Source organism: Myxocyprinus asiaticus, chromosome 20 (assembly GCF_019703515.2).
Source record: "Myxocyprinus asiaticus isolate MX2 ecotype Aquarium Trade chromosome 20, UBuf_Myxa_2, whole genome shotgun sequence".
Classification (NCBI taxonomy): domain Eukaryota; kingdom Metazoa; phylum Chordata; class Actinopteri; order Cypriniformes; family Catostomidae; genus Myxocyprinus; species Myxocyprinus asiaticus.
In genome coordinates, this window is record NC_059363.1 from 32965782 (window position 1) to 32991857 (window position 26076).

A 26076-nucleotide genomic window follows, 5' to 3' on the forward strand; every position below is an offset into this window, starting at 1 on the left:
CAATTACACATGACACATAAGAGGCTAAGATCTAAATACAATAAATGAACTAAAGTAGGAAAAGATCAAACACAAAACTAAGCTATTTTAATGATTGCTGGTTAGCCAAAAACTGTGATACAGAGCTCCCATTAAAAACTGGTAACACTTTTTATCAGGGTTGTTCCTGGGTCAAAAATGGTCTTCAGTGGTGGCTGACATATACGGTCCACACACTCAAACCCTGTCTACACTGGGAGTGTCCATTGACGGCTCGAGGCTGTCTACACTGGATGCGTCAGCAGTTACAGAAATACTCAAACCAGCCTGTCTGGCACCAACAATCATCCATGTGATTATCTAATCAGCCAATCGTGTGGCAGCAGTGCAGTGCATAAAATCATGCAGATACGGGTCAGGAGTTTCAGTTAATTTTCACATCAACCATCAGAATGGGGAAAAATTTGATCTCAGTGATTTGGAGCGTGGCATGATTGTTAGTGCCAGAAGGGCTGGTTTGAGTATTTCTGTAACTGCTGATCTCCTGGGATTTTCACACACAGCAGTCTCTAGAATTTACTCCGAATGGTGCCAAAAACACAAAACACATCCAGTGAGGGGCAGTTCTGTGGATGGAAATGCCTTGTTGATGAGAGAGGTCAAAAGAGAATGGTCAGACTGGTTCAAACTGACAGTCTACGGTAACTAAAATAACCACTCTGTACAATTGTGGTGAAAAGAATAGCATCTCAGAATGCTTTTCAGATATTAGGTATTCAGAAGTCTGTTTTGAAACAAAAGTTTATTTTTGCAATTCTGTTTGGTGGCACAGAAATTACATACTTCAGTTTTAATGAGTTGGGACTGTGCTTCTAGTGAAAATGTTTGTTTCCTAGTTGCTTAACAGATATTGTTTTTCTTTCATCAGGCTTTTTATATAATCCCTTCGAATTTCTAAAGGCAAACCAGGCTGGTTTGTTTTCTAATATCGAACAAAAAATATACTACACATTTATAGGAAACTTGACATTGCAATTGCCTTTATGTTTACCGCTTCTTCCATTGTTACAGTGGCATTTAATGCCATAACAAAAGGTAAGACCATGGATGGCTCCTCATTACTGTGTTCAAATTAGCTAGTCTTTCTAAAAATACACTAAAGAATTTGTTATGAAAAATAATAGTCTAAACACATTTAGAAACTAATACAAATTAAGCCTAACAGGTACCACCATTTAATTTAATATAAAACTATAAAATTTGTGTTATATTTCACTGTGATACATTTTAGCAAGGGTGATCTGTAAAGCCTTGTAATTAATGTTGGTGCATGGAACAGTGTTGTCTCTTTTTTTCTCATCAGTGCTGTTTATAATGTAGGGGATTTTAACCGTTTAAAATGTTTGTCTCGCTCCATTTGACTCTTTTTAAAGTTAAACTCAGTACTTTTCTCAGTAGAATTCAGATGGGTCGCATAAAGTTTTGTGGTCTGCACCATGACATCACGTGAAGCCTGGTTAATTTTTTGGATTTTTTGTGCCTCTGGAGCACGCAGAGGTTGATGGATACACTCCAGTCTTTTTGCACCAGAGATTGGATAGCACAGCTCTGATCACTTGAGTGAGTGGTTCTTTGATGGCTCATGTGACACACATGAAACCAGGGTTCAGTCGTGGTCCGCAGATATGCGTTTCACAAGAGTAGCATATTTAGCATTTATAAAGTGCCAAAAGCAAGATGCATATTCAATTTGTGACCCGAAATTTCGCTTGGCTGGCTGCCAAAAATTTTCAGTGCACAAACATCCTGCTTTATAGTAACTTTTATTAATAGCCAATTAACATGTTATACAATGCATAAGAGAGCTGTAGTTAATGTAGGTACAGATTGTACATGAACGAAAGATTTGTTGAGCATTATATAATGTAATATTATTTGTTAAAATACACTGCAAAAACTGATTTTCAAGACAAGTATTTTTGTCTTGTTTTCCAGTAAAATTATTTACTTGACAAGCAAACTTCCTTAAGATTTTAAGTCATGTTTTGAGGGAAATCTAACCAAATCTAATAAAATAAATGGTTAAAACAAGAAAAAACTGTTTGCCAGTGGGGTAAGAGAAATAAACTTAATTAAAAGGGAAAACAAGTTTATTTTTCTTACACCATTGGCAGATTTTCTTTCTTGTTTAAGTCTAAAGTTCACTTAATTTTGTCAGATTTCTCTTAAAATAAGACATAATATGTTATGCCATTTTGCTTGTTAAGTAAATAAATCAGGTTTTAAGAATGTTTAGATAATTTTACAGGAAAACAAGACAAAAATACTTGTCTTGAAATTTTTTTTTTTTTTTTTTGCAGAGTACTTTATGTGTTATTATAAAGTGTTAACAAAAGCTGTACAATTTTTTTTTTTTTTTTTTAGATCAGCTCCTGATAGGTGCAATAATAAGTTTTCAGTTCACAATCAATTGAATTAACTGCAGAGCTGCCTAGTGAGATGCCGATATTTCTGTCAAGGTGATTAATTTGCTGATTTTAGGTCATTTTGAAATTATCAGCATTGGCCGAAAATTGCATTAGACTTGGCCAGTTAAAAGAAGTGTTAGCTCTCTGTTGTGTCAGTTCCAAAATCTAATGACAACTTTGTCAATGGATAAAAAACTTGAGATAAGGGACAAAATAGGTTTTAAATCGTTTTTATTTATTAATACTAAACTCATTTGAAATATATATATTTGCAGACAAAAGTCTCAGCTTATGAACCATGTAAGGGTACAGGTTTTTATAAAAACACTTTTTTTCTGAAAATGGACATTTATTAACTTTGTTATATCCCTGGACATATTTTAAGTGTATTTTTATTTGTGATCATTTGTTTGTTTAATTACATCTGCGGATGTATGGCTTTGGCCTTATTGCAACTGAGATTTTGCCTCCTTTGTGCTGTTTTTCTTTTGTTGTCTCTCCCTCTCTTTCTCTCTCTCCCTTGTAGGTTGCTCAACATTCAGGTGTCAGCAATAATGATTGCTAATCACTCCTCTATCGGGATTGGTTGATGGGGAGAGGGAAGCAGGATAAAGCCCAGGCAGATCTCTACTGATAGGAGCTTCCCTTGTTCCAGATGGTTGTTGGTGTGCATGTATTGTGGCACATTGTTGGAGCAGGTTGCAGTTGCAGTAGCAAGTTACTTTGTTGTTGGTCACTTGTTTCTCTTGACAACTGAGGGAGATCTCACTCTTTCAATTTGTGACTTGTTGTATATAGTGTATTGTAAATAGTAAAATTAGATGGAAGTTGTAGGGAGGTGGGTGCCATTTTGTTTAGTCTTGTATTTTCTCTTGTGTTTAGTTAGGGAGCTATGGTGAATTTTGTTTATTTGCGTTTTCTTTGGTAAGTTAGTTTTGACTTCCCACTAGTATTTGTACTTTTGTTTGTTTTGGCCTTGCCCCCTCCTGAAGCTTTTGGTACTTTTTCTGTTTCTTTAATAAGAATTGTATTTGACTTTTAAATAGTTGACTTCTTTGAGTGCTGGGACAGGAGAAGGGAACCCAAAACCTTTTTGTTACTCCTCCCCAACCCTAGACTGGGGCATGACATAACAACTTCATAACTTAGGAGTTAAGTGATAAAATACATTCTATAAAAAAAAATTTCACACTATTCTGATTGCTGTTCACTACTCTGAATATTTTTATATTTTTCCATCATAACCATGTGTTGTACTCTGGAGCCATTTTATTTATTTTTTGTCTGTCAAAGCTGCCTCTAACAAACTAAAATGCCAAGATTTATCCCACAATTCTAATGGAAATTAACATGTCAACTCCATTCCCATTATAATAAAGCTGTGACCACAGATACTTCACCCTATTTAAAAAAAATAAAAAAATAAAAATAAAGATGAAACTTACCAGAAAACGTGTCCTACTATTGCATTCACCATGAGCAGGAGGTGGGAAAGGGGTACTCAAGAGTTATACCTGACCATGACATTGTCTGATTTATTTAGGATTATAGATGTGAGGACACATCTTTGATAGACAGTTTTTTTAATGAAAAATATAAAGTTTACTTTATGTATTGTTTGATATCTTACAGATCCCTACCTATAAATATAACTATTTATATTTATGAATTTGTAGCAATTTTAAACACTTTGGCAGCTTAACGTTGCTGAGGACAGATTAAATTACGTGTGCTTCCAAGTATAGAGCATGCATTTTAAAAAATTCTAATGAAATTTAAAAATATAAGTAATAAATGTAGTATACACATTACCTTTAGATTTAACTTAACTTATTTTATTATTATTATTATATTACTCAGAGGACCTTTTTATGTAGGACATGTTTTGTCCCTTATCTCAAGAATCAGTTAAATATCTTTGTGAGTAAATAATTGTTCAGAAAATAAGTCTATATTTAATTTAAGCAATTTTGTGTGCATCATATCAGTCTTCGCCCACCCTGCTCTCTAGATATCAGTATTGGTTGATCTCTAGACCTGCTCTTTCTTTTCAGCTCAGTGCCAGCTAAATATCAACAGAGGAGCAAACAGGATCAGCTCTTCTGTGGGTTCGTCTGCTCTGACTGTCCTCTCCAGGAGCTTCAGCACTCCACGTCTGAGGACCACACCTGCACTCACACACCATGGCCGAACCCCTCAGAGAGACCTTAACAGTATGAAACTATCTAACCCATATTTTCCTGGACTGATATACTATGTTGTCCTGAGGATCCTGTGTAGAACTAGAAGAAAATAGAAACAAAAGATTTTATTGTTAATATTATTAAAGAATAATATAGAATAACAACTCTGCATAGAATGAATGTACTAAATTATCTGATAGCTCACAGTGTCACTCTTTTAATATAGTGACGACATCTTCATCAGCATCACTGTCACATGCCGCCTCTGTAATAGTAGCTGTGGTGGAGGGTCGTGGTTTAGCTCGGGGGGAGATTGGCATGGCCAGTATCAACATGAAATGCCCAGAGCTGGTGCTTTCACAGTTTGCAGACACTGGAACTTATGCCAAGGTAAGACACAATGGTGTTTGACAAAGAATTAAGCCCTTTGTAAAACTGAGACATGTTCAAAATGATGTTGTGTGTTAATACAGGTAATTACCAAGCTGCATAACTTGATGCCTGTTGAGATTTTAATGCCAGACACTGCTAGTGTGAAAGGACAAGGAACCAAACTCTACAAGCTCATCACCGAGACCTTCCCGGTATCATTCTCTCTTTCTTGTTTGCAGCCTCTATCTGCCCAATAAATCATGGCTGAGCAGCTCACAGTGTGCTGTCTGTAAATTAGCTTATTTAACTGAGTTCCAAAATTTCAGCTGCTGCTTTTCCACCCAAGTGCAAAATATCTACTTCTGCTATCTGTGCAGTCAGTCTCATTCACTGCCGTTCTAAGGAAGCACTTCAATGAGAAGAAGGGCCTGGAATATATAGAGCAGCTCTGTGTCCCTGAATTTAGCACTGTTCTGATGGAGGTGCAAACCAAGTAAGCTCCACTGTCCTTTTCTTTTAGTTAACTTGGGTTTTCAAGGATTGATGAAATAAAACATGTTCTCTGTTTAGATACTACTGCCTGGCATCTGCAGCTGCCCTACTAAAATACTTTGAGTTTGTTCAGAACTCAGTATTTGCTCCTAAGTCCTTGAAAGTGACCTTTACAGGCAGCGAGCAGACTACAATGATTGACGCAGTGTCGGCCAGCAATTTGGAACTAGTAGTGAACAACAGAGATCACAGGTTAGAGGACATGTAGAAGACAAAACACATTCCTTTTCTGCAGTTATAAGTTGACCTGCACGCAATCTGTGAAATCCACAGAATTCCACAGAAAGCTTCACAGATTTCAATAGAACTGGAACGCCATCATTCATAAATATCTACACATCTCCTGACCCTAAGTATTTTCTTTCATTAAATATTTGGACTTATTTGATATGCTTTAACTACCAATAAGAGTGTAGTACTCTCAGCTCTGTTTAACACATTTTATCATACTGTATGTAAATCTATTCCAGAGAATGTAAAAAGAAGGTTCCAAGTGGGGATTATAAGGGATGGTACCTTTTATTCTGCTCTTAAAGCTGTGCTTAAATTTTGTAAATAGAAACTACTCCCAAAGTATGTGTATTTAAATGGCAGTAACAAGATGCTTTTATATGCAGAAGTGGGCACACTCTATTTGGGGTCTTAAATTACACTAAGACTGCTGGTGGGGAGCGGAGGCTACGCTGCAATATTCTTGAACCCCTGCTGGATGTGGACACTATTAACTCTCGTCTGGACACCATACAGGTGATCAGCTGTTATGTTAATCTTTCAGCAGCTTCACTCAGTTGTTCAATCATTAATTATATAATATTCTCTTTAATCCATTTCCAGGAGCTGTTACAGAATGAGGAGCTCTTCTTTGGTTTGAAGAAAGGTGATAACGCTTTTTTTTATATATATATATATATCTGTCACAGTTGTGTTGCAGAAATGAAGGACCCAAATGCAGAGATGGAAGACAAAAATGAGCTTTATTAGACAAAGGCAAAATACAAAAACTCTCTTGGTGGACAAAAAGGGGAACCAAAAACAGAACTAGTAATAGTACTAGAACTGACCAAACAATCTCGTAGCAGATCAATAGATAGTGAAAACAGACCGGCAGCACACGCAGACAAACAAAATAATTCAGCGGAATTCAAATAAGGAGGGACAGGTGCTGTCGGTCCGCTGATGAGCTAGGCAATCAGTGTTCCCATGGAAACGCAGATCATCGATGAGCTGTGCACTCAGCGTTCCCACGGAAATGCCAATCACCCACCGGCAGCACCTGAAAGACGTGAGGGAAAACACTAACACACACAGGCATGGCACACACAGACATGACACTCAGGGGCCGTTTACACGACAACGGCGTTTTGGGGCCTGAAAATGCAAACTTTTGAAAACGGGTTTCAAAGTGAAAGTTTTTGAAAACAATGCCATTATCGTCTCCGTGTAAACATACAAAAATGCGAATTTGTGAAAACGATGACATCATGCGCACGCGTATTACGTGTTCAGTCTATAGGCATGCCCGCGAGTTCTTCAAAACAACGCGCAAGACATTCAAAACTACAATGGCGGACTACAGGACTGTGTTTGTGCTGCTCAAGATTTTGAGTTTATTGACGCTTCTCCAGCAAAGTAATTGTAGTAATAAAGCAACCTCATCGTCCGTCCAGACAAAATTGCTCGATGCTTTCCCCATCTTCATTGTTTGTATTCACCGCTCTGTGGAAGAATGCTTATGTGCGCAGGCCCGTAGTGTTTCTTTACAAAGTGACATCGCCAACTACTGGCCTGGCATGCATAATACAGCGTTTTTAGTCGTTTTCACGGATCCGTGTGAACAGGGATCGTTTTGACAACGTTGTCGTCTGTACGTGAAACTTTTCAAAATGCAAAGGAAAACGTTTCCATTTTTGGTACATAGTTGTCGTGTAAACGTACCCTCAGACGAGACAGACAGTTAGGGGAGGCACAGTTAGGCCAGACTGTGACAATATCTCAGATACGAGACTTTAGTTCAGGCTGTTTTTCTTCTTGTTTCACACTTTTGTTTGAGGCTGCAGTTTGGCATGATTGTGTATTTATTAATTTTCATTGGGAATTTTGCTTTTATCCAAATTCACTTTGTCTACACTGAAAGTGTCATTACACCACACCTATGTGGAAATTTTACTCACAATCATTATATATTAATATTAACCAGGTGTCCAAATGTTTGGCTAGCACCACACCATGGTGGGATGGTACTGATGTTGTGGTTAACTTTACAGCCACTGCACACTTTCTGGATATAGATGAGCTTCTGTCTGCTCTTATTCAGGTTCCAAAGCAAGAGACGGTAGGCAAATAAAACACATTTAGAGACAGACTTAACAGATGATGTTTTCTTCTCATATTTAAAATTCAACTTAGTTTGGAATATCTTTGTTGAGATTTGAGAGTGATCCTTTTTTTTTTTTCAGAAGGTCTAGTTAGGTAACAGGTGTGATAGTGTAGGAACATCAGCTATTCATAGCTTGTAAATTCAAGTTTTCATCTTCAGAATCACTTTTTAAACCATTGTTGCATTTTGTGACCTTCAATATTTTTGTGATTTATAAAAAATGTAATTCATTATTGAAGAAAGTCAACTTTTTTTATGGTTTGCCATGTAGGTATCAGTGGCTGAAGCAAAAATAACACAAGTAATCCAGCTGAAGCACACTCTAGAACTGGTTCCATCACTGAAGGTTACAACTATATATGTCTACATTTCTAAAAATGACTGTCAAACTTTGATAATGTAAGATAAAATCATTTATGTATTTTTTTAATTATTTTGGTAATTTTAAGTGAGTTAAATAATCATTTCATACTTGTATGTAATTCTAGCTGTATGTAATGATTGTGCACTGTAATGTTTGGATTTTCTGACTTGCTAGAGAACGAATGCTGAGTCATGTGCAGTATTAACATATACATGTATTAAGTGAATTTCTACCCGTTTAGGGCCTGTTGAAACACTCCAAGACAGCCTTGTTGCAAGCATATTATACCTCGCTTGAAGACAGTAGGTAATAACTTTTACACACTCCCTAACTGTGACTATATTCAGCTCTGTGAACTATATTTGCATGTGCTAGCATCTTACACTGACCTTTTTTAGTTAAGCATGAAACATGAGCTTGTTCTTCCATAAGATGCACAGTAAGAAACTCCCAGGGGGTCGCAAAGAGGTGCTAGGGGGTTTGCAGAAAATTGAGAATTTTTTTTTTCTCAAATGTATTTTTAAAGAAAGAAATGAAAACTAAATGTGCATGCAGTTTTGTGAACTAAAATATACTTTATAATATATATATATACCATCAGATATTACCACTTCATTAAATGTTTTTAGGGCTGGGAATTGCCACAGACCTCCTGATTCAATATTACAACGATATTTCCTAGCCAATTCGATATGTATTGCGATATTACGATTCTGTAAGTATTGCGATTTGATGTTTTGATATAAAAACTTAATAAAAAGATAAAAAGGGGGCCTGGGTAGCTCAGCGAGTGCTGATGCTGACTACCACCCCTGGAGTCATGAGTTCGAATCCAGGGTGTGCTGAGTGACTCCAGCAAGGTCTCCTAAGCAAACAAATTGGCCCGGTTGCTGGGGAAGGGAGTCACATGGGGTAACCTCCTCGTGGTCACGATTAGTGGTTCTCGCTCTCAATGGGGTACGTGGTAAGTTGTGCGTGGATCGCGGAGAGTAGCATGAGCCTCCACATACTGTGAGTCTCCGCGGTGTCATGCACAGCGAGCCACGTGATAAGATGCACGGATTGACTGTCTCGGAAGCGGAGGCAACTGAGACTTGTCCTCCAAAACCCGGATTGAGGTGGGTAACCGCGCCACCATGAGGACCTACTAAGTAGTGGGAATTGTTCCTTCCAAATTGGGAGAAAAGGGATAATAAAAAATAAATAAAATTTAAAAAAAAAGTTAAAAACACTTTAAGTCCTTTTTCTCAGTAAGAAATGTCTATTGAAGAACAGTTGTGTCTGAAATGACAATTGTTTTTACTCTGTAATTTATAATTTGCAGGTAAAAGGTAGGGATGTGCAACTATCAATTTAAAACTACCAATGGACCAGTCAGTGTGTTGTCTGAGCTAGGCAAAAATAAGGAACCCATGTATAAGGCTGCATAATGTCCATTTGTATTCAACAAATAGAAATATACTACAGTATATATAATTTTAACTTATCAAACTAATTTTGTTATTTTAGAATATAAAATTAATTACATATGCTAATACTATTATCATAATGATAACTTTATAATAATAAACTTTTATTTTGTATAGCGCCTATAAAAGTGGCTTCTCAAAGCGCTTTACATAGGTAAAAACAACAAAATACACATAACCATAGAATAAAATACACACATATACAATAAAAGTGAATCAAACACTATATAATCATAAAACATCAACTGAAAGCCGACTTGAAAAAATTTGTTTTTAGGCAAGATTTGAAATTACCAAGAGACTTTGACTCACGAATGTCAATTGGAAGTAAATTCCACAGCCTTGGAGTGTAATTTGAGAATGCCGTATCACCCACTGAGCGCATGCATGTTTGAGGGACTACTAAAACGCCATGCTGAGACAAACAAAGGTTACACTTCGGAGTATAATTAATTAGAAGGTCTGAAAGATAATTGGTAGCCAGACCATGAAGTGCTTTATATGTAAGCATGAGTTGACCCGATACTTAACAGGGAGCCAGTGCAAGGACTCCAAGACTGGGGTAATATGTTCACCTGTTTTAGTCCGAGTTAAAATCTTGGCTGCCGAGTTTTGGACATACTGCAGTTTATTTAAGGTAGGCTTTGAAACCCCAGCAAGGAGTGCATTACAGTAATCGATGAGTGAAAATACAAATGTATTGATCAACTTTCCAACTACAGAAAAGGATAGCATTGGATGCAACTTTGCAATGTTTCTGAGATAAAAGAATGATGTCCTGACTGTATTTTGCACAAGAGGTTCAAACATCAAAGAAGAATCAAAGATTACACCAAGATTCTTCAGTTTTCCCTGAAAATCCAGTACAGAGTCATCAATAACCAATGGTGTCGGACTAGCATTATGAAGCTGATGATGGGTGCCAAGCAACATCACCTCGGTCTTGTCACTGTTTAAACAGAAAATTATTGGCCATCCAGATTTTTAACTCAGAAATACATTTGGAGAGGAATGTTTCAACTTTGTTTTGACCATGCATGGAATGCATATAAATATGTGTATCATAACTTTGCAACATACAAATGGAGGCTAAAGAGTAAACTTGTTCAAGAACCGTTGCTGGTGCTGTACTGAATTATGACACACATGACAATTCACCTGTAGTGCCAATGTCATTGCATGTTATTTGCATATAACGTCCTGAGATATTCTAAGCTCCTATGCAGTGTCAGATGACTGACAGAGAAAAAAACGGTGTGCGCATTGACGCCAAAGTGCAAATTAACTTCTGAACAAAAAACCAAATCAGACACATGCATCGCCGGGATTTCTTTCGTCTGTTCTTCAAAATATAACCAGGTGTGTTTCTTCAAGCACGTGTCTTTGTGTCGGGGCGGGGCCAGAAGGGTGGCACGGGGTGGCAGCTGCCACCCTAAAAATGAGCCTTGCCACCCCAACTCAAACCCCGCTTGTGTCTTGGAGATGGTGCGCAGCGGCTTAACCCATCCGTGTCACGCATGGTCCATGACAATGTTCCGCCCGTGACTGGAAAAATTACCCCCATGCTCAGACGAACTTACTGAATGCCACCCCTTAGTCGACTCTTGCCACCCCTGGCAAAAAATCCTGGACATGCCCCTGCTTTGTGTCTAGTGGCATTTCTTGTCGACAGTGGTAAATGTGCGAAATGACCCACCACTGCGCATGAATACTCTGGCTATTAGATTAGTGATAAGCCTTTTTACAGCTGAACTATTTATTAAAGCAGTGTCAGACAGAATCTACAGAATGACAAATACTCTCCACAACATCTCAAATAAACTTTTGGATTATGCATAATAACAGGGAAATTGATCACAGCAGAGGATTTTGACGTCTGACAGTGAACAAACGACGCTTAATGGCTGTAGCAGCGGTGCATTTAAGGACTAAATGTAAAAAATTAAAGAGACAAAACATCTCAGAGAGAAAACCTTGTTAATGTGGAACTCTGCACAAATGTAGCTTCCTATATTTATCTATTAATCATTGTAGCATTAAGATAAATGTATTTATTTTTTATAAAAAATCGATTTTTCATCAAGGAGATGATTTTAAAATCGTTTGGCGATTTGTAACAGAATCGATTTTTTTTCTCAGACCTAATGTTTTTCATTTGTGTTGGTTTAGATTTAAAAGCATTCTGGACCAGATAAAATCAATGATTAATGATGACACTAGCTACATGAAAGGCAGTCTGAACATGCGCACACAGAAGTGCTATGCTGTGCGGCCCAACGTCAATGAGTTCTTAGACATTGCACGGCGAGCCTACACAGAGGTAGTAGATGACATAGCAGGTGAGCTCCTGAACTCTGTGGACTATGGAAGGATGAATATTTAGGTTATTGTGAAATTGTCCATGATAAAGAAAGACAAAACCACAATCTGGGATTTAACTTAGGTAAAATGTTCTGCAGCAATACATGTTATGTCCTTTGAACATAGAAACAAATTAATGTAATTTCTTTTTTTCTTTAAATACAAGGGATTCTTGTAAAAAGCACTACTGCTATTAAATGCATGCAGCCCATATAGCTTGTTACTACTCAGATATTATATGTTAGTTTTAATAATTAGTAATATTAGCCGCTTTTCCACCTTTGGGCCAAACTAGTTCTTGTTGCAAAATAGTACTGTTCTGGGCCAGCTGGCGTGGTTACAGTTTCTTTTTCCACTGTGATGTGGTGAAATAAGTTGAATGTACATAACAGATCTGTCTTTTGGCGACGGCTTGAGAGGTAAACATTGGAGCGAGTGCGCTATTGAGGATGATCGCATGTTCCAGTTTTTAGGACTGCTTTTTTCTTGGTTTTACTCTGCTAATACACAGTAAAGACACATCTCATGTCGCAAAAAGGAACGCAAAGAGAAAAAGGCGAGAGATTTACTAGCATGTGCTGAGGGCTTGTGTATGCCACCGAACATGAACACACAATGGTAAAATTTCTCAGACTAGCTAAAAAGAATATTTGACAAATTATAAGTATTATATGAAAATATTATATAAATATATTTATTCATTTTGAGTTTTAATGAGCTAATAATCTACTTCCCTGATGAAAAAGGCATGTAGAAAAATAAATATATGCTAAAATACTAGTTAAACCATCATCATAAAATCATGAATATACACTAAACATGCATATTGTTTTATTAACTTCAGCCAAATATTAGCGAACATGGCAAGCTAGAAACAACTAAAAGTGCTATGTTACCTTGGCAAATTGACAATCATGAGTCCGCACGTAATAAAACCATTCCACCAGCACGGCTGAGAGTGGCTGAGTACGGTTAGCTAACTGTGCCGAGAACTTCGGGCCGAGGACGATTTATAATTGCGCCATGCCGAACCGTGCTCAAGTGGAAATGCTACTGTAACCATTCCGTACCGTGCTCAGAACCGTTCGGCCCGATGGTGGAAAAGCGGCTATTGTTTTATTGTGCTGTTGCTGATCAGGATTGGTGAACCAGCTTGGTGAAAAGTATAGCCTACCCCTCCGGACAAGTTACAGCAGTGTACGTGGCTTCTTTATTCAACTGAGGCTGGAGGGTGGGGTTTTACCTGGGGGGAAGTTACCAGAGGAGTTCATCAAAGTGAGTGAAAAATATTAACTACATCAAACTTTTATTGAATATGAACTTTATCAGATTTAATTAAATATACTAAGTTTCTAAGTACAGAATCTACAATATATTAATGTAAGATACAAACTATAATAATATAATAATCAACAAATATTAATTATGTGATAATGATGCAGAATTATCCAGTAAATATAGATTTATTGATCTTTTTAGGCTGGTAAATATTTTATGCCATTCCATTCTGACCTTGTATCTCTTGTGTCGGGGGAAAAAACTTTTTAATCAATTGAATATGAAAAAGAGCAACTATCCCCACTAAAGGTTGGTTTAGTCGGTTGGTTGTTAGCAAGTGTTTGGTGATGGACTTAATCTCTAAACACTTTAGGTGAGCAAGCAGAAGAGCAACTATGGCTTCACCACTGTAGACCTCATGAAAATGAATGACCACTGTGAGGAGGCTTTGAAGGAGATTTTCCACATGTCTTATATGTGAGTATAGAGCAGAGGAAGTTTGACTTCTTTAAGATGACTAGTGTTTGAAAAATTTATATTTTGCCTATGTACCATTGTAGCCATTGACGGTATGTGTGTGCACTGCAGGGTGGTGTCCAGGTCACTGAGTGAGGTCTATGAACACATCCACTGCCTGTACAAACTGTCTGATGCTGTGTCTCTGCTGGACATGTTGCTCTCTTTGGCTCATGCTTGCACTGTCTCAGACTATGGTAATGTTTAAGCAATGTATAACTTTTATCCATTTTAATTATTATTATTATTATTATTATTATTTACTTGTTTTACATTTTTACTGTGAGGACTTAAAATGTTTTTTTTGTCCTTAGACAATTTTAAGTATTCTGATACTAATACAACCTTACTCTGCCTACATTATTTGCTTCCTGCAGTGCGTCCTGAGTTCACTGATACATTGGCAATAAAGCAGGGTCGCCACCCCATCCTGGAGCGCATTTCTGGGCAACAACCCATCTCCAACAACAGCTACATCTCTGAGGGAAGCAATTTTGTCATCATTACAGGCCCCAACATGAGTGGCAAATCCACCTACCTCAAACAGGTGGCCCTCTGCCAGATAATGGCTCAGATAGGTACACAAGAATGGCTATTTTTATCTGCTAGTTAATGCTGTTTAAAGGTTCTAGAAGCAATTTTTAAGTAATGATACAAAAAATGTCAGCCCAAAAAAATGTGACCATGTCAGCTTCTTTTTTGAGCTAATCAGAAGACTTAAAGGCACTTTCTCACCTGTCAATCATTGTGTGTTATTTGGACAACTCATACTGAATATAAGAAGCCAGGAGCTGAGATTTTAGTGGTTGAAGCAGATCATTCAGTATTCAGCTTCAAACAACAGTTGTTAGTTTTTCATGCTAGAACGCTTTTTCACTGTTTTGCTATTGTGCTGCAGCTCTTTTGCTCTAGCTCTGATTACAATGGTAAATTTGTTGGGTGGGGTTTTGAAAATAATGTCTAATTTACAGCAACAAAGCAACCTGAGGTGGTGAACACAGCGAATTGACAAAGTTGAGAAAAGTTTAACTTTATTCAAATGTGGAGCGACACGATTTGGTGTCTACCAATGGGACTGTGTTTAGATTAAAATACCTGGAAACCATACTTTTGACATTTACAAATGAATTTGTAAATATATCTTCTATGTTAATTCAATTAATGATTAGCAGGTTTGTGATAGGTTCAAGGTAAATGGCTAAGTTGACTACATGGATTAATTTTCTAGTTTTTGCGCATAGTTTAGCACCATCTGTCTCTTAGTCTTGTAGGATCATGCTTTGTTTTTGTTTTGTTTTTTTGTCTCAGGATCCTTTGTGCCTGCCGAGTATGCCTCTTTTCGCATTGCGGATCAGATTTTCACCAGAATTGGAGTAGATGATGACTTCGAGACCAACTCCTCCACGTTTATGGTTGAGATGAAAGAGGTTAAATTTAGATATTGTGCAAGAAACAGTCAGATACGACAAATCAAAAACATTTATAAATTTTAAATATTAAAAAAACCCAAAGCATTAATATCAAGTCTTAAAATATAGATTACTATATGTATTTGTGTGCAATGTAATATTTTCATATTATTCAGTTTTAAGATTGGCTACTACACTATTTGGTATTATCTGTCAAATAATATGGACAGTATACTGGTATATTGTAAGTAATAAGTTATGTAGATAGAAAGATAAATAGGTATGAAGTTCATCTCTGGAACAGTGAGAAGATTAAAGTATGTTTTAAGTATTGAAGTTCTGTTTAAATTCTTAAAATCACTTCTAGGTGTCTTATATCATCCACAATACAAGTGCCAAGTCACTTATTATTATCGATGAGCTGGGTCGAGGCACCAGTCCAGAGGAGGGCGTTGGTATCTGCCACAGTATCTGTGAATTCCTTATAAATCTAAAGGTATTTTTTTAATCATACTATACCGGATTAATATACTGCATAAAGATCGTGTCATGTTTATGTGTTTTGGTTCATGTTTTTCATGTCTTTTATTTTCAAGTTTAATTCCTGTTCATGTCATGTGATTTCCTGTTCCCTCATGTGATCTTGTCATGTGTTTCCCCTGTTCATGTGTCTTGTTTTCATTGGTTCTTTGTTTGATTACTTTGTTATTAGTCTTGTCTTTTCATTGGTTTAAGTTAATTTAGTCTTGTTATCTTGTTTATTAATTTAGTCTTGTGATTGGTTGTCTTGTTTACTTGTTACCATGTCCTTGTATTTAAGCCCTCATGTTTGCCATTGTCTGGTGTAAGGTATTGTGAATGTAACTTTGTTGGTTTAGTCGAGTCAAGTCAGGTCTAGTTTCATGTCAAGTAGTTTATGTTCATGTTTAGTTCACGTTTCTAGTTAGGGATTTTTGGGATTCCACGTTTGTATATATGGGGGACTTCTGCTCTCTGGCCAGCGAGGTGGACTTTAATGAGGTCGCCCTCAAAGATCGTTTCCGTTTTGGATTAACTGAGCCAATTTCCTCCCTGATGCCTGGTGGTCGCAGTTCCCTGAGCCTCGCTCAGTATATCGACCTTGCCCTGCAGATCACTGGTTCTGCGTTCACTGTGGGGGAGGCGGCTGCCGAGCCGGAGTCCCACGTCATGGCTGCCGAGCCGGAGTCCCACGTCATGGTCAACGAGTCAACGGCCATGACTGCCACGGCCAACGAGTCAACGGCCACGCCTGCCACGGCCAACGAGTCAATGGCCACGCCTGCCACGGCCAACGAGCTGGAAGCTTCATCCGTCCCAGAGCATGCGTTGCCAGCCTCGTCTGTTCCAGAGCCTGCATTGTCAACTTCGACCTCTGGAGGAGGAGGAGGAGAAAGGCATTCGTTTCCAAGTCTCTGCCCATGTACACGACCATGGAGGTTATTTCCAAGTCTCTGCCCATGTACACGACCACGGAGGTCGTTTACAAGTCTCTGCCCATGTACACGACCACAGAGGTCGTCTCCGAGTCTCTGCCCATGTTCACGACCACAGAGGTCGTCTCCGAGTCTCTGCCTATGTACACGACCACAGAGGTCGTCTCCGAGTCTCTGTCTACGCCCACGACCACAGAGGTCGCTCCCAAGACTCTGCTCATGTTCACGACCACTGAGATCTTTTCCCAGTCATCCAGGACTCTTAATCTCGAGCCTACCATGGCTCTGCCTTCTACGGCTTCGCTCCTCGAGCCTACAATGGCTCCGCCTTCCACGCCTTTACCCCGCGTCATGGCCGCCAAGCCAGAGTTCCACGTCATGGCCGCCAAGCCAGAGTTCCACGTCACGGCCGCCAAGCCAGAGTTCCACGCCACGTCACGGCCGCCAAGCCAGAGTTCCACGCCACGTCACGGCCGCCAAGCCAGAGTTCCACGCCACGTCACGGCCGCCAAGCCAGAGTTCCACGCCACGTCACGGCCGCCAAGCCAGAGTTCCACGCCACGTCACGGCCGCCAAGCCAGAGTTCCACGCCACGTCACGGCCGCCAAGCCAGAGTTCCACGCCACGTCACGGCCGCCAAGCCAGAGTTCCACGCCACGTCACGGCCGCCAAGCCAGGGTCAGCTCCAGGCCACGTCACGGCCGCCAAGCCAGGGTCAGCTCCAGGCCACGTCACGGCCGCCAAGCCAGGGTCAGCTCCAGGCCACGTCACAGCCACGCCAGGGTCAGCTCCATGCCACGTCACAGCCACGCCTCAGCCTGCTCCATGCCACGTCACAGCCACGCCTCAGCCTGCTCCATGCCACGTCACAGGTCACAGCCCGCCTCTGCTCCACGGTCCAGTCCCGCCTCTGCTCCACGGTCCAGGCCCGCCTCTGCTCCACCGGGGACCTCCATCCCTGCGGCTCCGCCTTGGTCCTCATCCCCATTGGCTCCACCCCTCGGGCCTCTCAGTGCTGCCCTGTCTCGCCAGGCCACGGCCCACGCCCTGTCTCGTAACGCCCCACGCCCTGTCTCGCCAGGCCACGCCCCACGCCATGTCTTGTCGGGCCACGTTTCAAGGATTTATACAGTAACAGTCAAAAGTTTGGACAAACTTGACTTGAATTTATGTTTCTGAAGACCTTAAAAACCTTTTGATCTTATCCTTAAATTCCTGAAAGTAGTTTTGGAGACAAATATAATTTGTGCCTATGGATTTCTTTACAAAACCAAAAATTGTATTTACTTTTTTCTTGTTACTGATATGAAAGAATAGCAGCAAACAAGTGCCCAGAATAACTGGGAACTCGATTGGCTAACTTGAGGACAGGGGCGGACCAGCCATAGGGTGAACCGGGACTTTTTTTGGGCTGGTTTTATTTCAAATCCAGGGCCAATTTCTCTTCCCAGTCTGCCCCCGCTTGAGGACACTAAAATATAAGATAGTTTTGATCTAAATTGTTTTGGTCACTACATAATTCTCATATTTTTGTTTGCCTTTCAGAGTTTTGATAACTACCATGAACTAAAATGTTAAAAAATAACAATAACTAATGAGTAGGTATTTCCAAACTTTTGACTGGTAGTGTGTGTGTGTGTGTGTGTGTGTGTGTGTGTGTGTGTGTGTGTGTGGATGGACAGACATATACTGTATATACTGAATATACACTTCCACTTATAGGTATATATACACACACACACTTTAGTTGGATATTACCTAATAGATATAACCAATGTATATACTCAATGTGTTCTAACATCCCTGTTCTCACAGTATTTCCATAAGCAGTTAACAAAATTTTGTGCTGTACATTTTCGCTTTTGTAGGCCTTCACACTGTTTGCCACACACTTTCTTGAGCTATGCCAGCTGGAAACTCTTTATCCGAATGTGGAGAACCAACACATGCAGGTTCATCATGTCTGCAGAGGAGATGGCAGTGTAGAGAGAGTAGAGTATACATATCTGCTGAGCCAAGGCCACTCAGAGGAGCGCAACTATGGTGGTTACAATAATTCTACATTTTTCCAGATATAAATTATTATATGGTGTTGAATCACTTCCAAATGTTCATTTAGTTTCAAAGACATTGTCTGCTATTTCTTTAGGTATAAGAGCAGCGGAAATGACTGCACTACCAACCGGCATTATTCAGGAGGCCAAAGCTTTTGCTGCCAAAATCAACCAAAGGCTATGGGTATGCTTTTCTTTGACATTCATGAATCCTTACAATATATTCCAAACGTTCAGAAGAAACTATATATATAGACAGCCTTCGCTCTCTTTTTACCTACAAAGTAACTTAACCTTCCATCTCCATTGTCCTGCCCACAGGCTGATCATCAAAGTGACCCTGCCACTCGCAAACAGAGGGCAGTATATCGTCTAGCCACCAGACTGCTGCAGACAGCCCGTAACTCACGGTTAGACTCAGAGAGCTTACGTCAGTACCTGAAAAGCTTGAAAAGACAATATGAGGCTGAAATACAGAGCATTTCAGAGTCCATAGAGGAGTGATGCCTGGGCTGAGGTAAGGGACAATGAGGTAAAAGGATTAAAATAATTAAACTTATATCCTGACCTCTGAGTAACACCAAAAACTTCAATGTAAATAGTAGCAACACCTCCTCCTTGACCTTTCAGGCGAGGCTCATGTTTATAACAATAACTTGGGGAGTAGATTTATTTAAACTACATACGTATTCATCTGGTTTAAGCCAGGTTTCAGTCAAACAAAGCATATCCAAGCTATGATCTGTAATAATTTGATTTACAATTAGTGTTTTGGATGAAAGTGATCTAATGTTTAGTAGCCCTTCCTTTATATGATGTTTATCTTCATAATTTTTTCTAAATTACTTAATGAGGGTTTTTCTCTATATGATATCTAGGTGATACAGTCTCTGTGTTGTAGTTTATGTGACCTGTGTGACGTCTCAGGGCACCTAGTAGACGTTTGGAATAGCAAGTGTGTCTGCTTCCTGACCTGGGCCCCAGTTAGTGAAATACTATCACTATTAAGACTTTTTTTTTACTATCACTATTAAGCCAAATTACTAGAGAGGAGAGCGGCACCTTCCCTGGAGGGATGGAGTCTGTCTCTCTTTAGCAGGTCAGGTCTACCCCAAAAACTCTTCCAACTGTCTATAAATCCTATGCTATCCTCTGGATACCACTCAGACATCCAGCCATTCAGTGACAATCTAATATGAACTTCATCATTGAGGTTTATACATTCATTGAACCTGTTTCACATCTCTTTAGACAAGGCAAAAGACTAAAGACTCTTCTGACCAGAGCCAGTGAGGATATATCTTATGCTGATCACATATATATATTTTTGTTTTATTCATAAAATACCTTTTCACTGTGTTCATATTATTATTAATTGTTATTAATTGTTCATTATTAATTGTTGTTTAAAATATTTGTTCTACACTGTTCATAAAATACTTGTTTTCACAGTGTGTTTAAAATATTGATTGATGTTTAAAAGAGGCTATTAAAAAACAAAATTAGCATTTTTGTGATTTATTGTCATGAACTGGAGAACAAAATAACAGCCTGTGATGGTCAAATCCAACTGTTTCTTTCTACCTACTGGCTTTTAAGATGACACTGTCATAACTTCATTATGACACAAGTCAAACATTTTGTACTTTAAATTTCTCCTTGGTCAAACCAATATGGCGTTGTTACTTTATCTGTTGTTATAAAGTGAGACCAAAAATTGTTTTACTTGTGTAAATCTACCGTTTGAGGTTTATGTGTTCTACTGAGAAACCACCTTTACAAGTTGCAATTAGATGCCAGAATAGTGTATAAATTGTTACCCCAAAAAAATGTGAGGAGTAATTCATTTTACTAAGATTCAGTGTGCCAAAGCTATGCATGAAAATATTGCCAATCTCACAATCTGGAAGCTACATTTAATATAACAGTATTTGAGACAGTAAAAGTTTGAGTTCTTGTACTTGCAGCTATCAATCATCGACCATTATGAGGCAGCAATGCCTGAATTGGCAAATTCAGCCAACCACAAACTTTTAGCCAACCCCTTTATTGGGATTCGGATGCAGTTGTTTGGTGTGTATTTGAGTTAGGAAAACGGCTTTAATATCAATCAGACCAATTCTTTGGTCAACCAGACTTGTATTTGCGAAAACTATAGTGTTACAAACTTGAACACACAAATGTTCTACAGCCGTCCTCTTTTCAGCCAAAGTTCCACTGAAGGAATGTTTCACTCAAATGTTAAAATTCTGTCAACACTTACTTATCCTCATGTCTTTTGAAATGCATGACTTTCTTTCTTCAATGGAACGAAATCATGTCATGCCCATTCAGACTATTTTTGAGCCAAGAAGATTTTAAATTGATTATTTGAAATTCCAAAAACATATTTGTACCTTCAATAATTAAATTATTACTGCATGTAAAAAAGAGAGTCTGTGGCAGAAATGTTTATTCACATGTCTAAATTTCATCAGTGCAATTGAGTCACATGTTCTGCTATAGGTAGCGTCCAGTGGCTGCTTCAGAGATCATGCTCACAGGGAAGGTCGAGCACCAAGGGAAAGTGTGGTGTTATGTAATATAAAATGAATTGCATCAACTTCAGGGCAGTTAACATTTACCAACTATGTCTGATTTCAATGGAACTGTTAATGAGGTTTTTTTTCAAAGTCCAGTATATAGAATATGTCCATGTACATTTGTTTGATCGGTTGCTCTTTATTTCCTTTGGTGCTGAAATGCATTTGACAGGTTTTGTAGCATCTTTACACTTTCTTCATGTTAAGCATGTTGACACCTCTGAACGCAATGTCCAAGCAGTTATTTTTCAAACAATGAATGTGAATTGTGACCATGGCTGTCAAGCATTTTCAAAGTAAGAATTTCAGTGAATAACAAGTTAAATTATAGTCTGACATCACATTTTAGTGAATAACGATCATCACACTATCGTCACACACGAAACTATCGACCTTATTCACGCTAGTGCCATCTTTGATTTTTAATGGGAATGACAATGAGGCTGTGAGGAATAGACTTAGTCTCTTTAATGGCACGAATGGTATAAAGCTGTAAAAAGCTCCTAGATCACATCTGATTTTCCACAGCTCATGTTGTCTGGAGTTCTTTGTATACTGAATGTTCTTGAACAGATATTTTATCAATGTTTTGTCCATGGAACGATCCAAAAACACTTTAAACTGCAGTACAGCCCATTGAAGAGACTGTAAGTCTATCCCTCACAGCCTCGTCATTCCCATTAAAGATGGTGCTAGTGTGAATAAGGTTGGATTCATAAGACTTGTAATATATAAGTTGTGTGGACTGCTTTTGTGGTGCTTTTTTACTTAATTGAGCTTTACAGCCCCTGGTCTCCATCCACATTCACTATGTGGAAGAAAGGAGCTCAGACATTCTGCTAAACTTCTCCTTTGGTGCTTTCAATGCAAGAAGGAAAGTCATACGGGTTTGAAACGACATGATGGTGGGTAAACATGACAAAATTTATATTTTGGTGTTGGGTCCCTTTAAGACCCAACCCATTTAGCAAAAGTAAGATTTTCTCTTATCGCGAGAGTTTGGAGCTCTGCCTCCGCGAGATCTCCGCGGCTAGTTTATCCCCGGTCTCTCCGACAGAGTTCCGTCTTCAGCCTGCATTGACCCGAAGCTGCCAAAGCGAAAGAAGTCAACGTGCCGCCTGCAACCAGGCCGGACCCGCAGTCCACAGCGCTCCCATTCAGCAACGCCTTCTCATTCCGACAGTAATACTAGCGAGGAAATCACCGCAGGTATGTGAAGTGCATGCTGCTTATCTCTCTTTAAATCCCCAATGTGGCAGTGAAGTGAAGCGTGAGTGGATGAGATCACACGGGGCCTAACGCATTGCCTGCTCCTCCATGCCATACTGGAGAACACTCAGGGACCATTTCAATGGGCAAGGCTTTGGATATGATGATATATTGATCTATTCACAGACTTGCGATCTTAGCCATTACGTGATTTGCATTGGGGTTTGAAGTCTGCTGATGTCCGATCATTCCACGCCTCTCTCTTTAAAGCTAAGCTTAGCTAGTGATACTAATGATTGCGATAGATCTGGGATCGAGACTGCTGGAGTGCGACCTCCTTTCTTTGCTGTGGTGTTTTCATCTATGTTCACGCTCCAGCTTATCTGGACTGTCTCAGTACACGTTGAACTCCTGCAGCTGGTTAGCTGGTCAGTCAAATGGCTACTGCGGTTTCAGTCAGTTCATTATAACACGTCTCGACCTACTTTAAATCCTGACTGGCATTGAATCATTTTACTGAAGATCAGACATAGTCGAAGGACTTCGCTTCTTCTCCCATCCCACTGCTTTCTTATCAAGGTATTGGATCTAATGTTAGTGGTCAAATCCAACCTTACAAGCTAAATATCCACAGTTTTGTCTCTACGCTTATATCTGACACTAGAGACTCGTTTGACTTAAGCAGACGTGACGTGCATTGCATTGTATCCTTGATATAAAATAGCTAAACAGAAAGGATTACCTGATGGTGAGTTGGGTGGCTTTTAATAGTGTTGGCTTTAAATTTGCGCCTGCGCACTGATTTGCCATTCAAAGTAATGGAAGCTCTTATTGCAGGACACATGCGTCCCAGCCCTTCTTTTTAAAGAAACAGTACACTCCAAAAATAAAAATTCTATCATTTACTCACCCTCATGTTGTTCTGAGCTAGAGATAGACAGATATATCAGTTTTAACATTTAATTGGTGTTGATAGTTGCTTTTTGGAACTCTATGCTGATAGTTTTTTTTTTTTTTTTTTTTAAATATTGCTTTTCTGGCAAGCACTGGAAGTTTCTAGAGTTAGGCCGTGGGTCCACCAAAGCATTTTTTCCTGAGGTGTATTTTTTCAGTTGTTTGCATTTGGAGTGCCACGTATTTAAAAAAGCCAGCAGCGTGACGTGGCGCTGAGAGTTGAAAAATGTTCAACTTTGGGTAAAACGCAGCGCTTGTCACTCACTTTTTACCCAGCCGTACAATCACAGTGGAGGAGGGGCGGGACAAATACCACACCGACAAACCATCTCATCCTACTTGTACAATGACTGAACAACAATGGAGGCGAAGTTTGCTTGTCTCTGAGTGTACATGTCTGTACCAGATGACATTCCTGGACTACCACAATATTGATATGAAAAATAATGCTTGGAGGAAATTACGTGCTTCAGCCTTCCCTTAATCCAGAGCAAGGGCCAAAGCAAGTACTCTACCTTGTGCCAACATTTTTTACTTTCAGTACTTGTTTTTGTTTTTTACATTTTCTCTTTTTCTCTCGCAATTTGGAATGCCCAATTCCCAATGCACTCCAAGTCCTCGTGATGGCGTAGTGACTCGCCTCATTACGGGTAGCGGAGGACGAATCTCAGTTGCCTCCGCATCTGAGACCATCAACTCCGCACATCACGTGGCTTGTCGAGCGCGTTACCTCGAAGACATAGCGCGTGTGGAGGCTTCACGCCATCCACCGTGGCATCCACGCACAGCTCACCACGTGCCTCACCAAGAGCGAACCACATTATAGCGACCATGTGGAGGTTACCCCATGTGACTCTACCCTCCCTAGCAACCGGGCCAATTTGGTTGCTTAGGAAACCTAGCTAGAGTCACTCAGCATGCCCTGGAATTGAACTTGCGACTCATTGTCTTTAGTCACTGAGCTACCCAGGCCCACATTCAGAATTTGTTGATAACACAAACTATCTGCGAAATTAGGTACTTGCAACACTTCCGCGGATATTCCGTATCATAGCAACCAAAGTGTCTCAGCTTAAAAAAACGCTGCTCCTCCAATGCGCTCTCAAGCGCTCCCAGCTGGACGTTTCAGAAGAGTGCCTGACATTTTCAGCTGGCAAAAAAATGCTTTGATGGACACATGGCCTTAGAATGGCTTGATTCCACAGTATAACAGCGGCTTTTAGAAGTAAAATAAAAATAATCACGTGGGGATTTGCTGTATTTAAATCTTTCATCATTGACTATTCATCTGGATTTTTACCCTCACTTCAATGCATATTTAGTTATTTCGATTAGATAAGTCAAGTGTTCTAAAGTGTTCTTGTTAGCGAGGGCATGCAAAAATAAATGCGACTATGGAAATGTGTTCCGTCAACACATGCATTGTGTCTCCAACTTTAAGTCTTGTGAAAAATAATAAACCTTATTCCTCATTAAATCTCATCTGGTGAACTATATATACAGAATCGTTCATCTGGTAAATATATAATCTATAAAAAGCTTAGTTTGATAAATGCTTCAATATAGAGGTTTGGACCTCTGGTATAATTTGGGCTTGTTTTTAATTAAAAGTCCCACTTTTTTTTATTTTATTTATTTATTTTTTTTATACTGGTTATTGCGATTTTGGTTGATTTATAAACTGCATCTGGGATTTTTAATTATTTTGGTTTCTTGTAGCCTCTATGTCTATACCCATCACAGTATAGAAAGCCTAAGAATAAAAAAAAAACCTGTTGGTTGATTAACAGGTTATCGGCCTTTTCCACCACATTAGATATCATATCGGCAAAATCCAGCTTTATTCTAGGGATGCAAATTTTGACATTCTTTTAACCAACTAACCGCCAGTATTAACCTGTTATTAACCATGAATCAAACAAGTGGCCAGACAGGCATGACAAAGGTCTATACTGGCTAAAACAAAACGAGCTCGCATGACAGATGTGCATATTTAGCAATGTTTATTACATCAACATTTGAAGGAATGAACAACCATATATTTCCATCTTATATTTCATAACAAACCATTTTTGAATAGATCGTTTGCATGCCTTATTAACCTACGAGGTGATAACTTCTGGCAGTTTAACAATGGAAGAATAAAAACTACCCACAAATTGTACTGCTGGGCAATCCTAATAATTTTTGTTTGTTGACCCGCCGAGGCATGGACTCTGCAAGACCCCTGAAGGTGTCCTGTTGTATCTGGCACCAAGACATTAGTAGTAGATCCTTCAAGTCCTGTAAATTGCGAGGTGGAGCCGCTATGCCTCCTCGCCAATCGTGGTCAATGGGCTTGTTGGTCCAGCACATCCCACAGATGTTCAATCAGACTGAGATCCCGCTACACGGCCCCATACACTGCAGGGTGTGATGCACTGTGTGTTGTGACACATTCCTCCCGTAACCATCATTAAAATTTTCTGTGAGTTGTGCCACAGTAGACCTTCTGC

The 26076-nt window shown here is 39.3% G+C and overlaps 2 protein-coding genes across 5 annotated transcripts in view; both read left to right on the forward strand.

The window, feature by feature from the left end:
* Positions 1–20320, forward strand: part of msh4 (mutS homolog 4) — a 20605-nt gene extending 285 nt beyond the window's left edge. The window contains exons 2-21 of the mRNA XM_051646467.1: positions 4502–4660; positions 4857–5020; positions 5104–5214; positions 5380–5495; positions 5573–5746; positions 6172–6301; positions 6389–6431; positions 7819–7886; positions 8203–8277; positions 8537–8601; positions 11934–12103; positions 13264–13400; positions 13777–13880; positions 13992–14116; positions 14297–14497; positions 15228–15346; positions 15696–15824; positions 18651–18825; positions 18932–19020; positions 19158–20320. Of these exons, the coding sequence (XP_051502427.1) occupies positions 4502–4660; positions 4857–5020; positions 5104–5214; positions 5380–5495; positions 5573–5746; positions 6172–6301; positions 6389–6431; positions 7819–7886; positions 8203–8277; positions 8537–8601; positions 11934–12103; positions 13264–13400; positions 13777–13880; positions 13992–14116; positions 14297–14497; positions 15228–15346; positions 15696–15824; positions 18651–18825; positions 18932–19020; positions 19158–19340 (2537 nt within the window). The 3' untranslated portion in view covers positions 19341–20320. The remainder of the gene's footprint in view (positions 1–4501; positions 4661–4856; positions 5021–5103; positions 5215–5379; positions 5496–5572; positions 5747–6171; positions 6302–6388; positions 6432–7818; positions 7887–8202; positions 8278–8536; positions 8602–11933; positions 12104–13263; positions 13401–13776; positions 13881–13991; positions 14117–14296; positions 14498–15227; positions 15347–15695; positions 15825–18650; positions 18826–18931; positions 19021–19157) is intronic.
* Positions 20321–22472: 2152 nt separating this feature from the next.
* LOC127411300 (kinectin-like) overlaps positions 22473–26076 on the forward strand; it is a 64686-nt gene continuing 61082 nt past the window's right edge. For all 4 annotated transcript variants that reach the window (XM_051646774.1, XM_051646776.1, XM_051646777.1 and 1 more), the window contains exon 1: positions 22473–22627. The gene's annotated coding sequence lies outside the window, so the exon portion shown is untranslated. The remainder of the gene's footprint in view (positions 22628–26076) is intronic.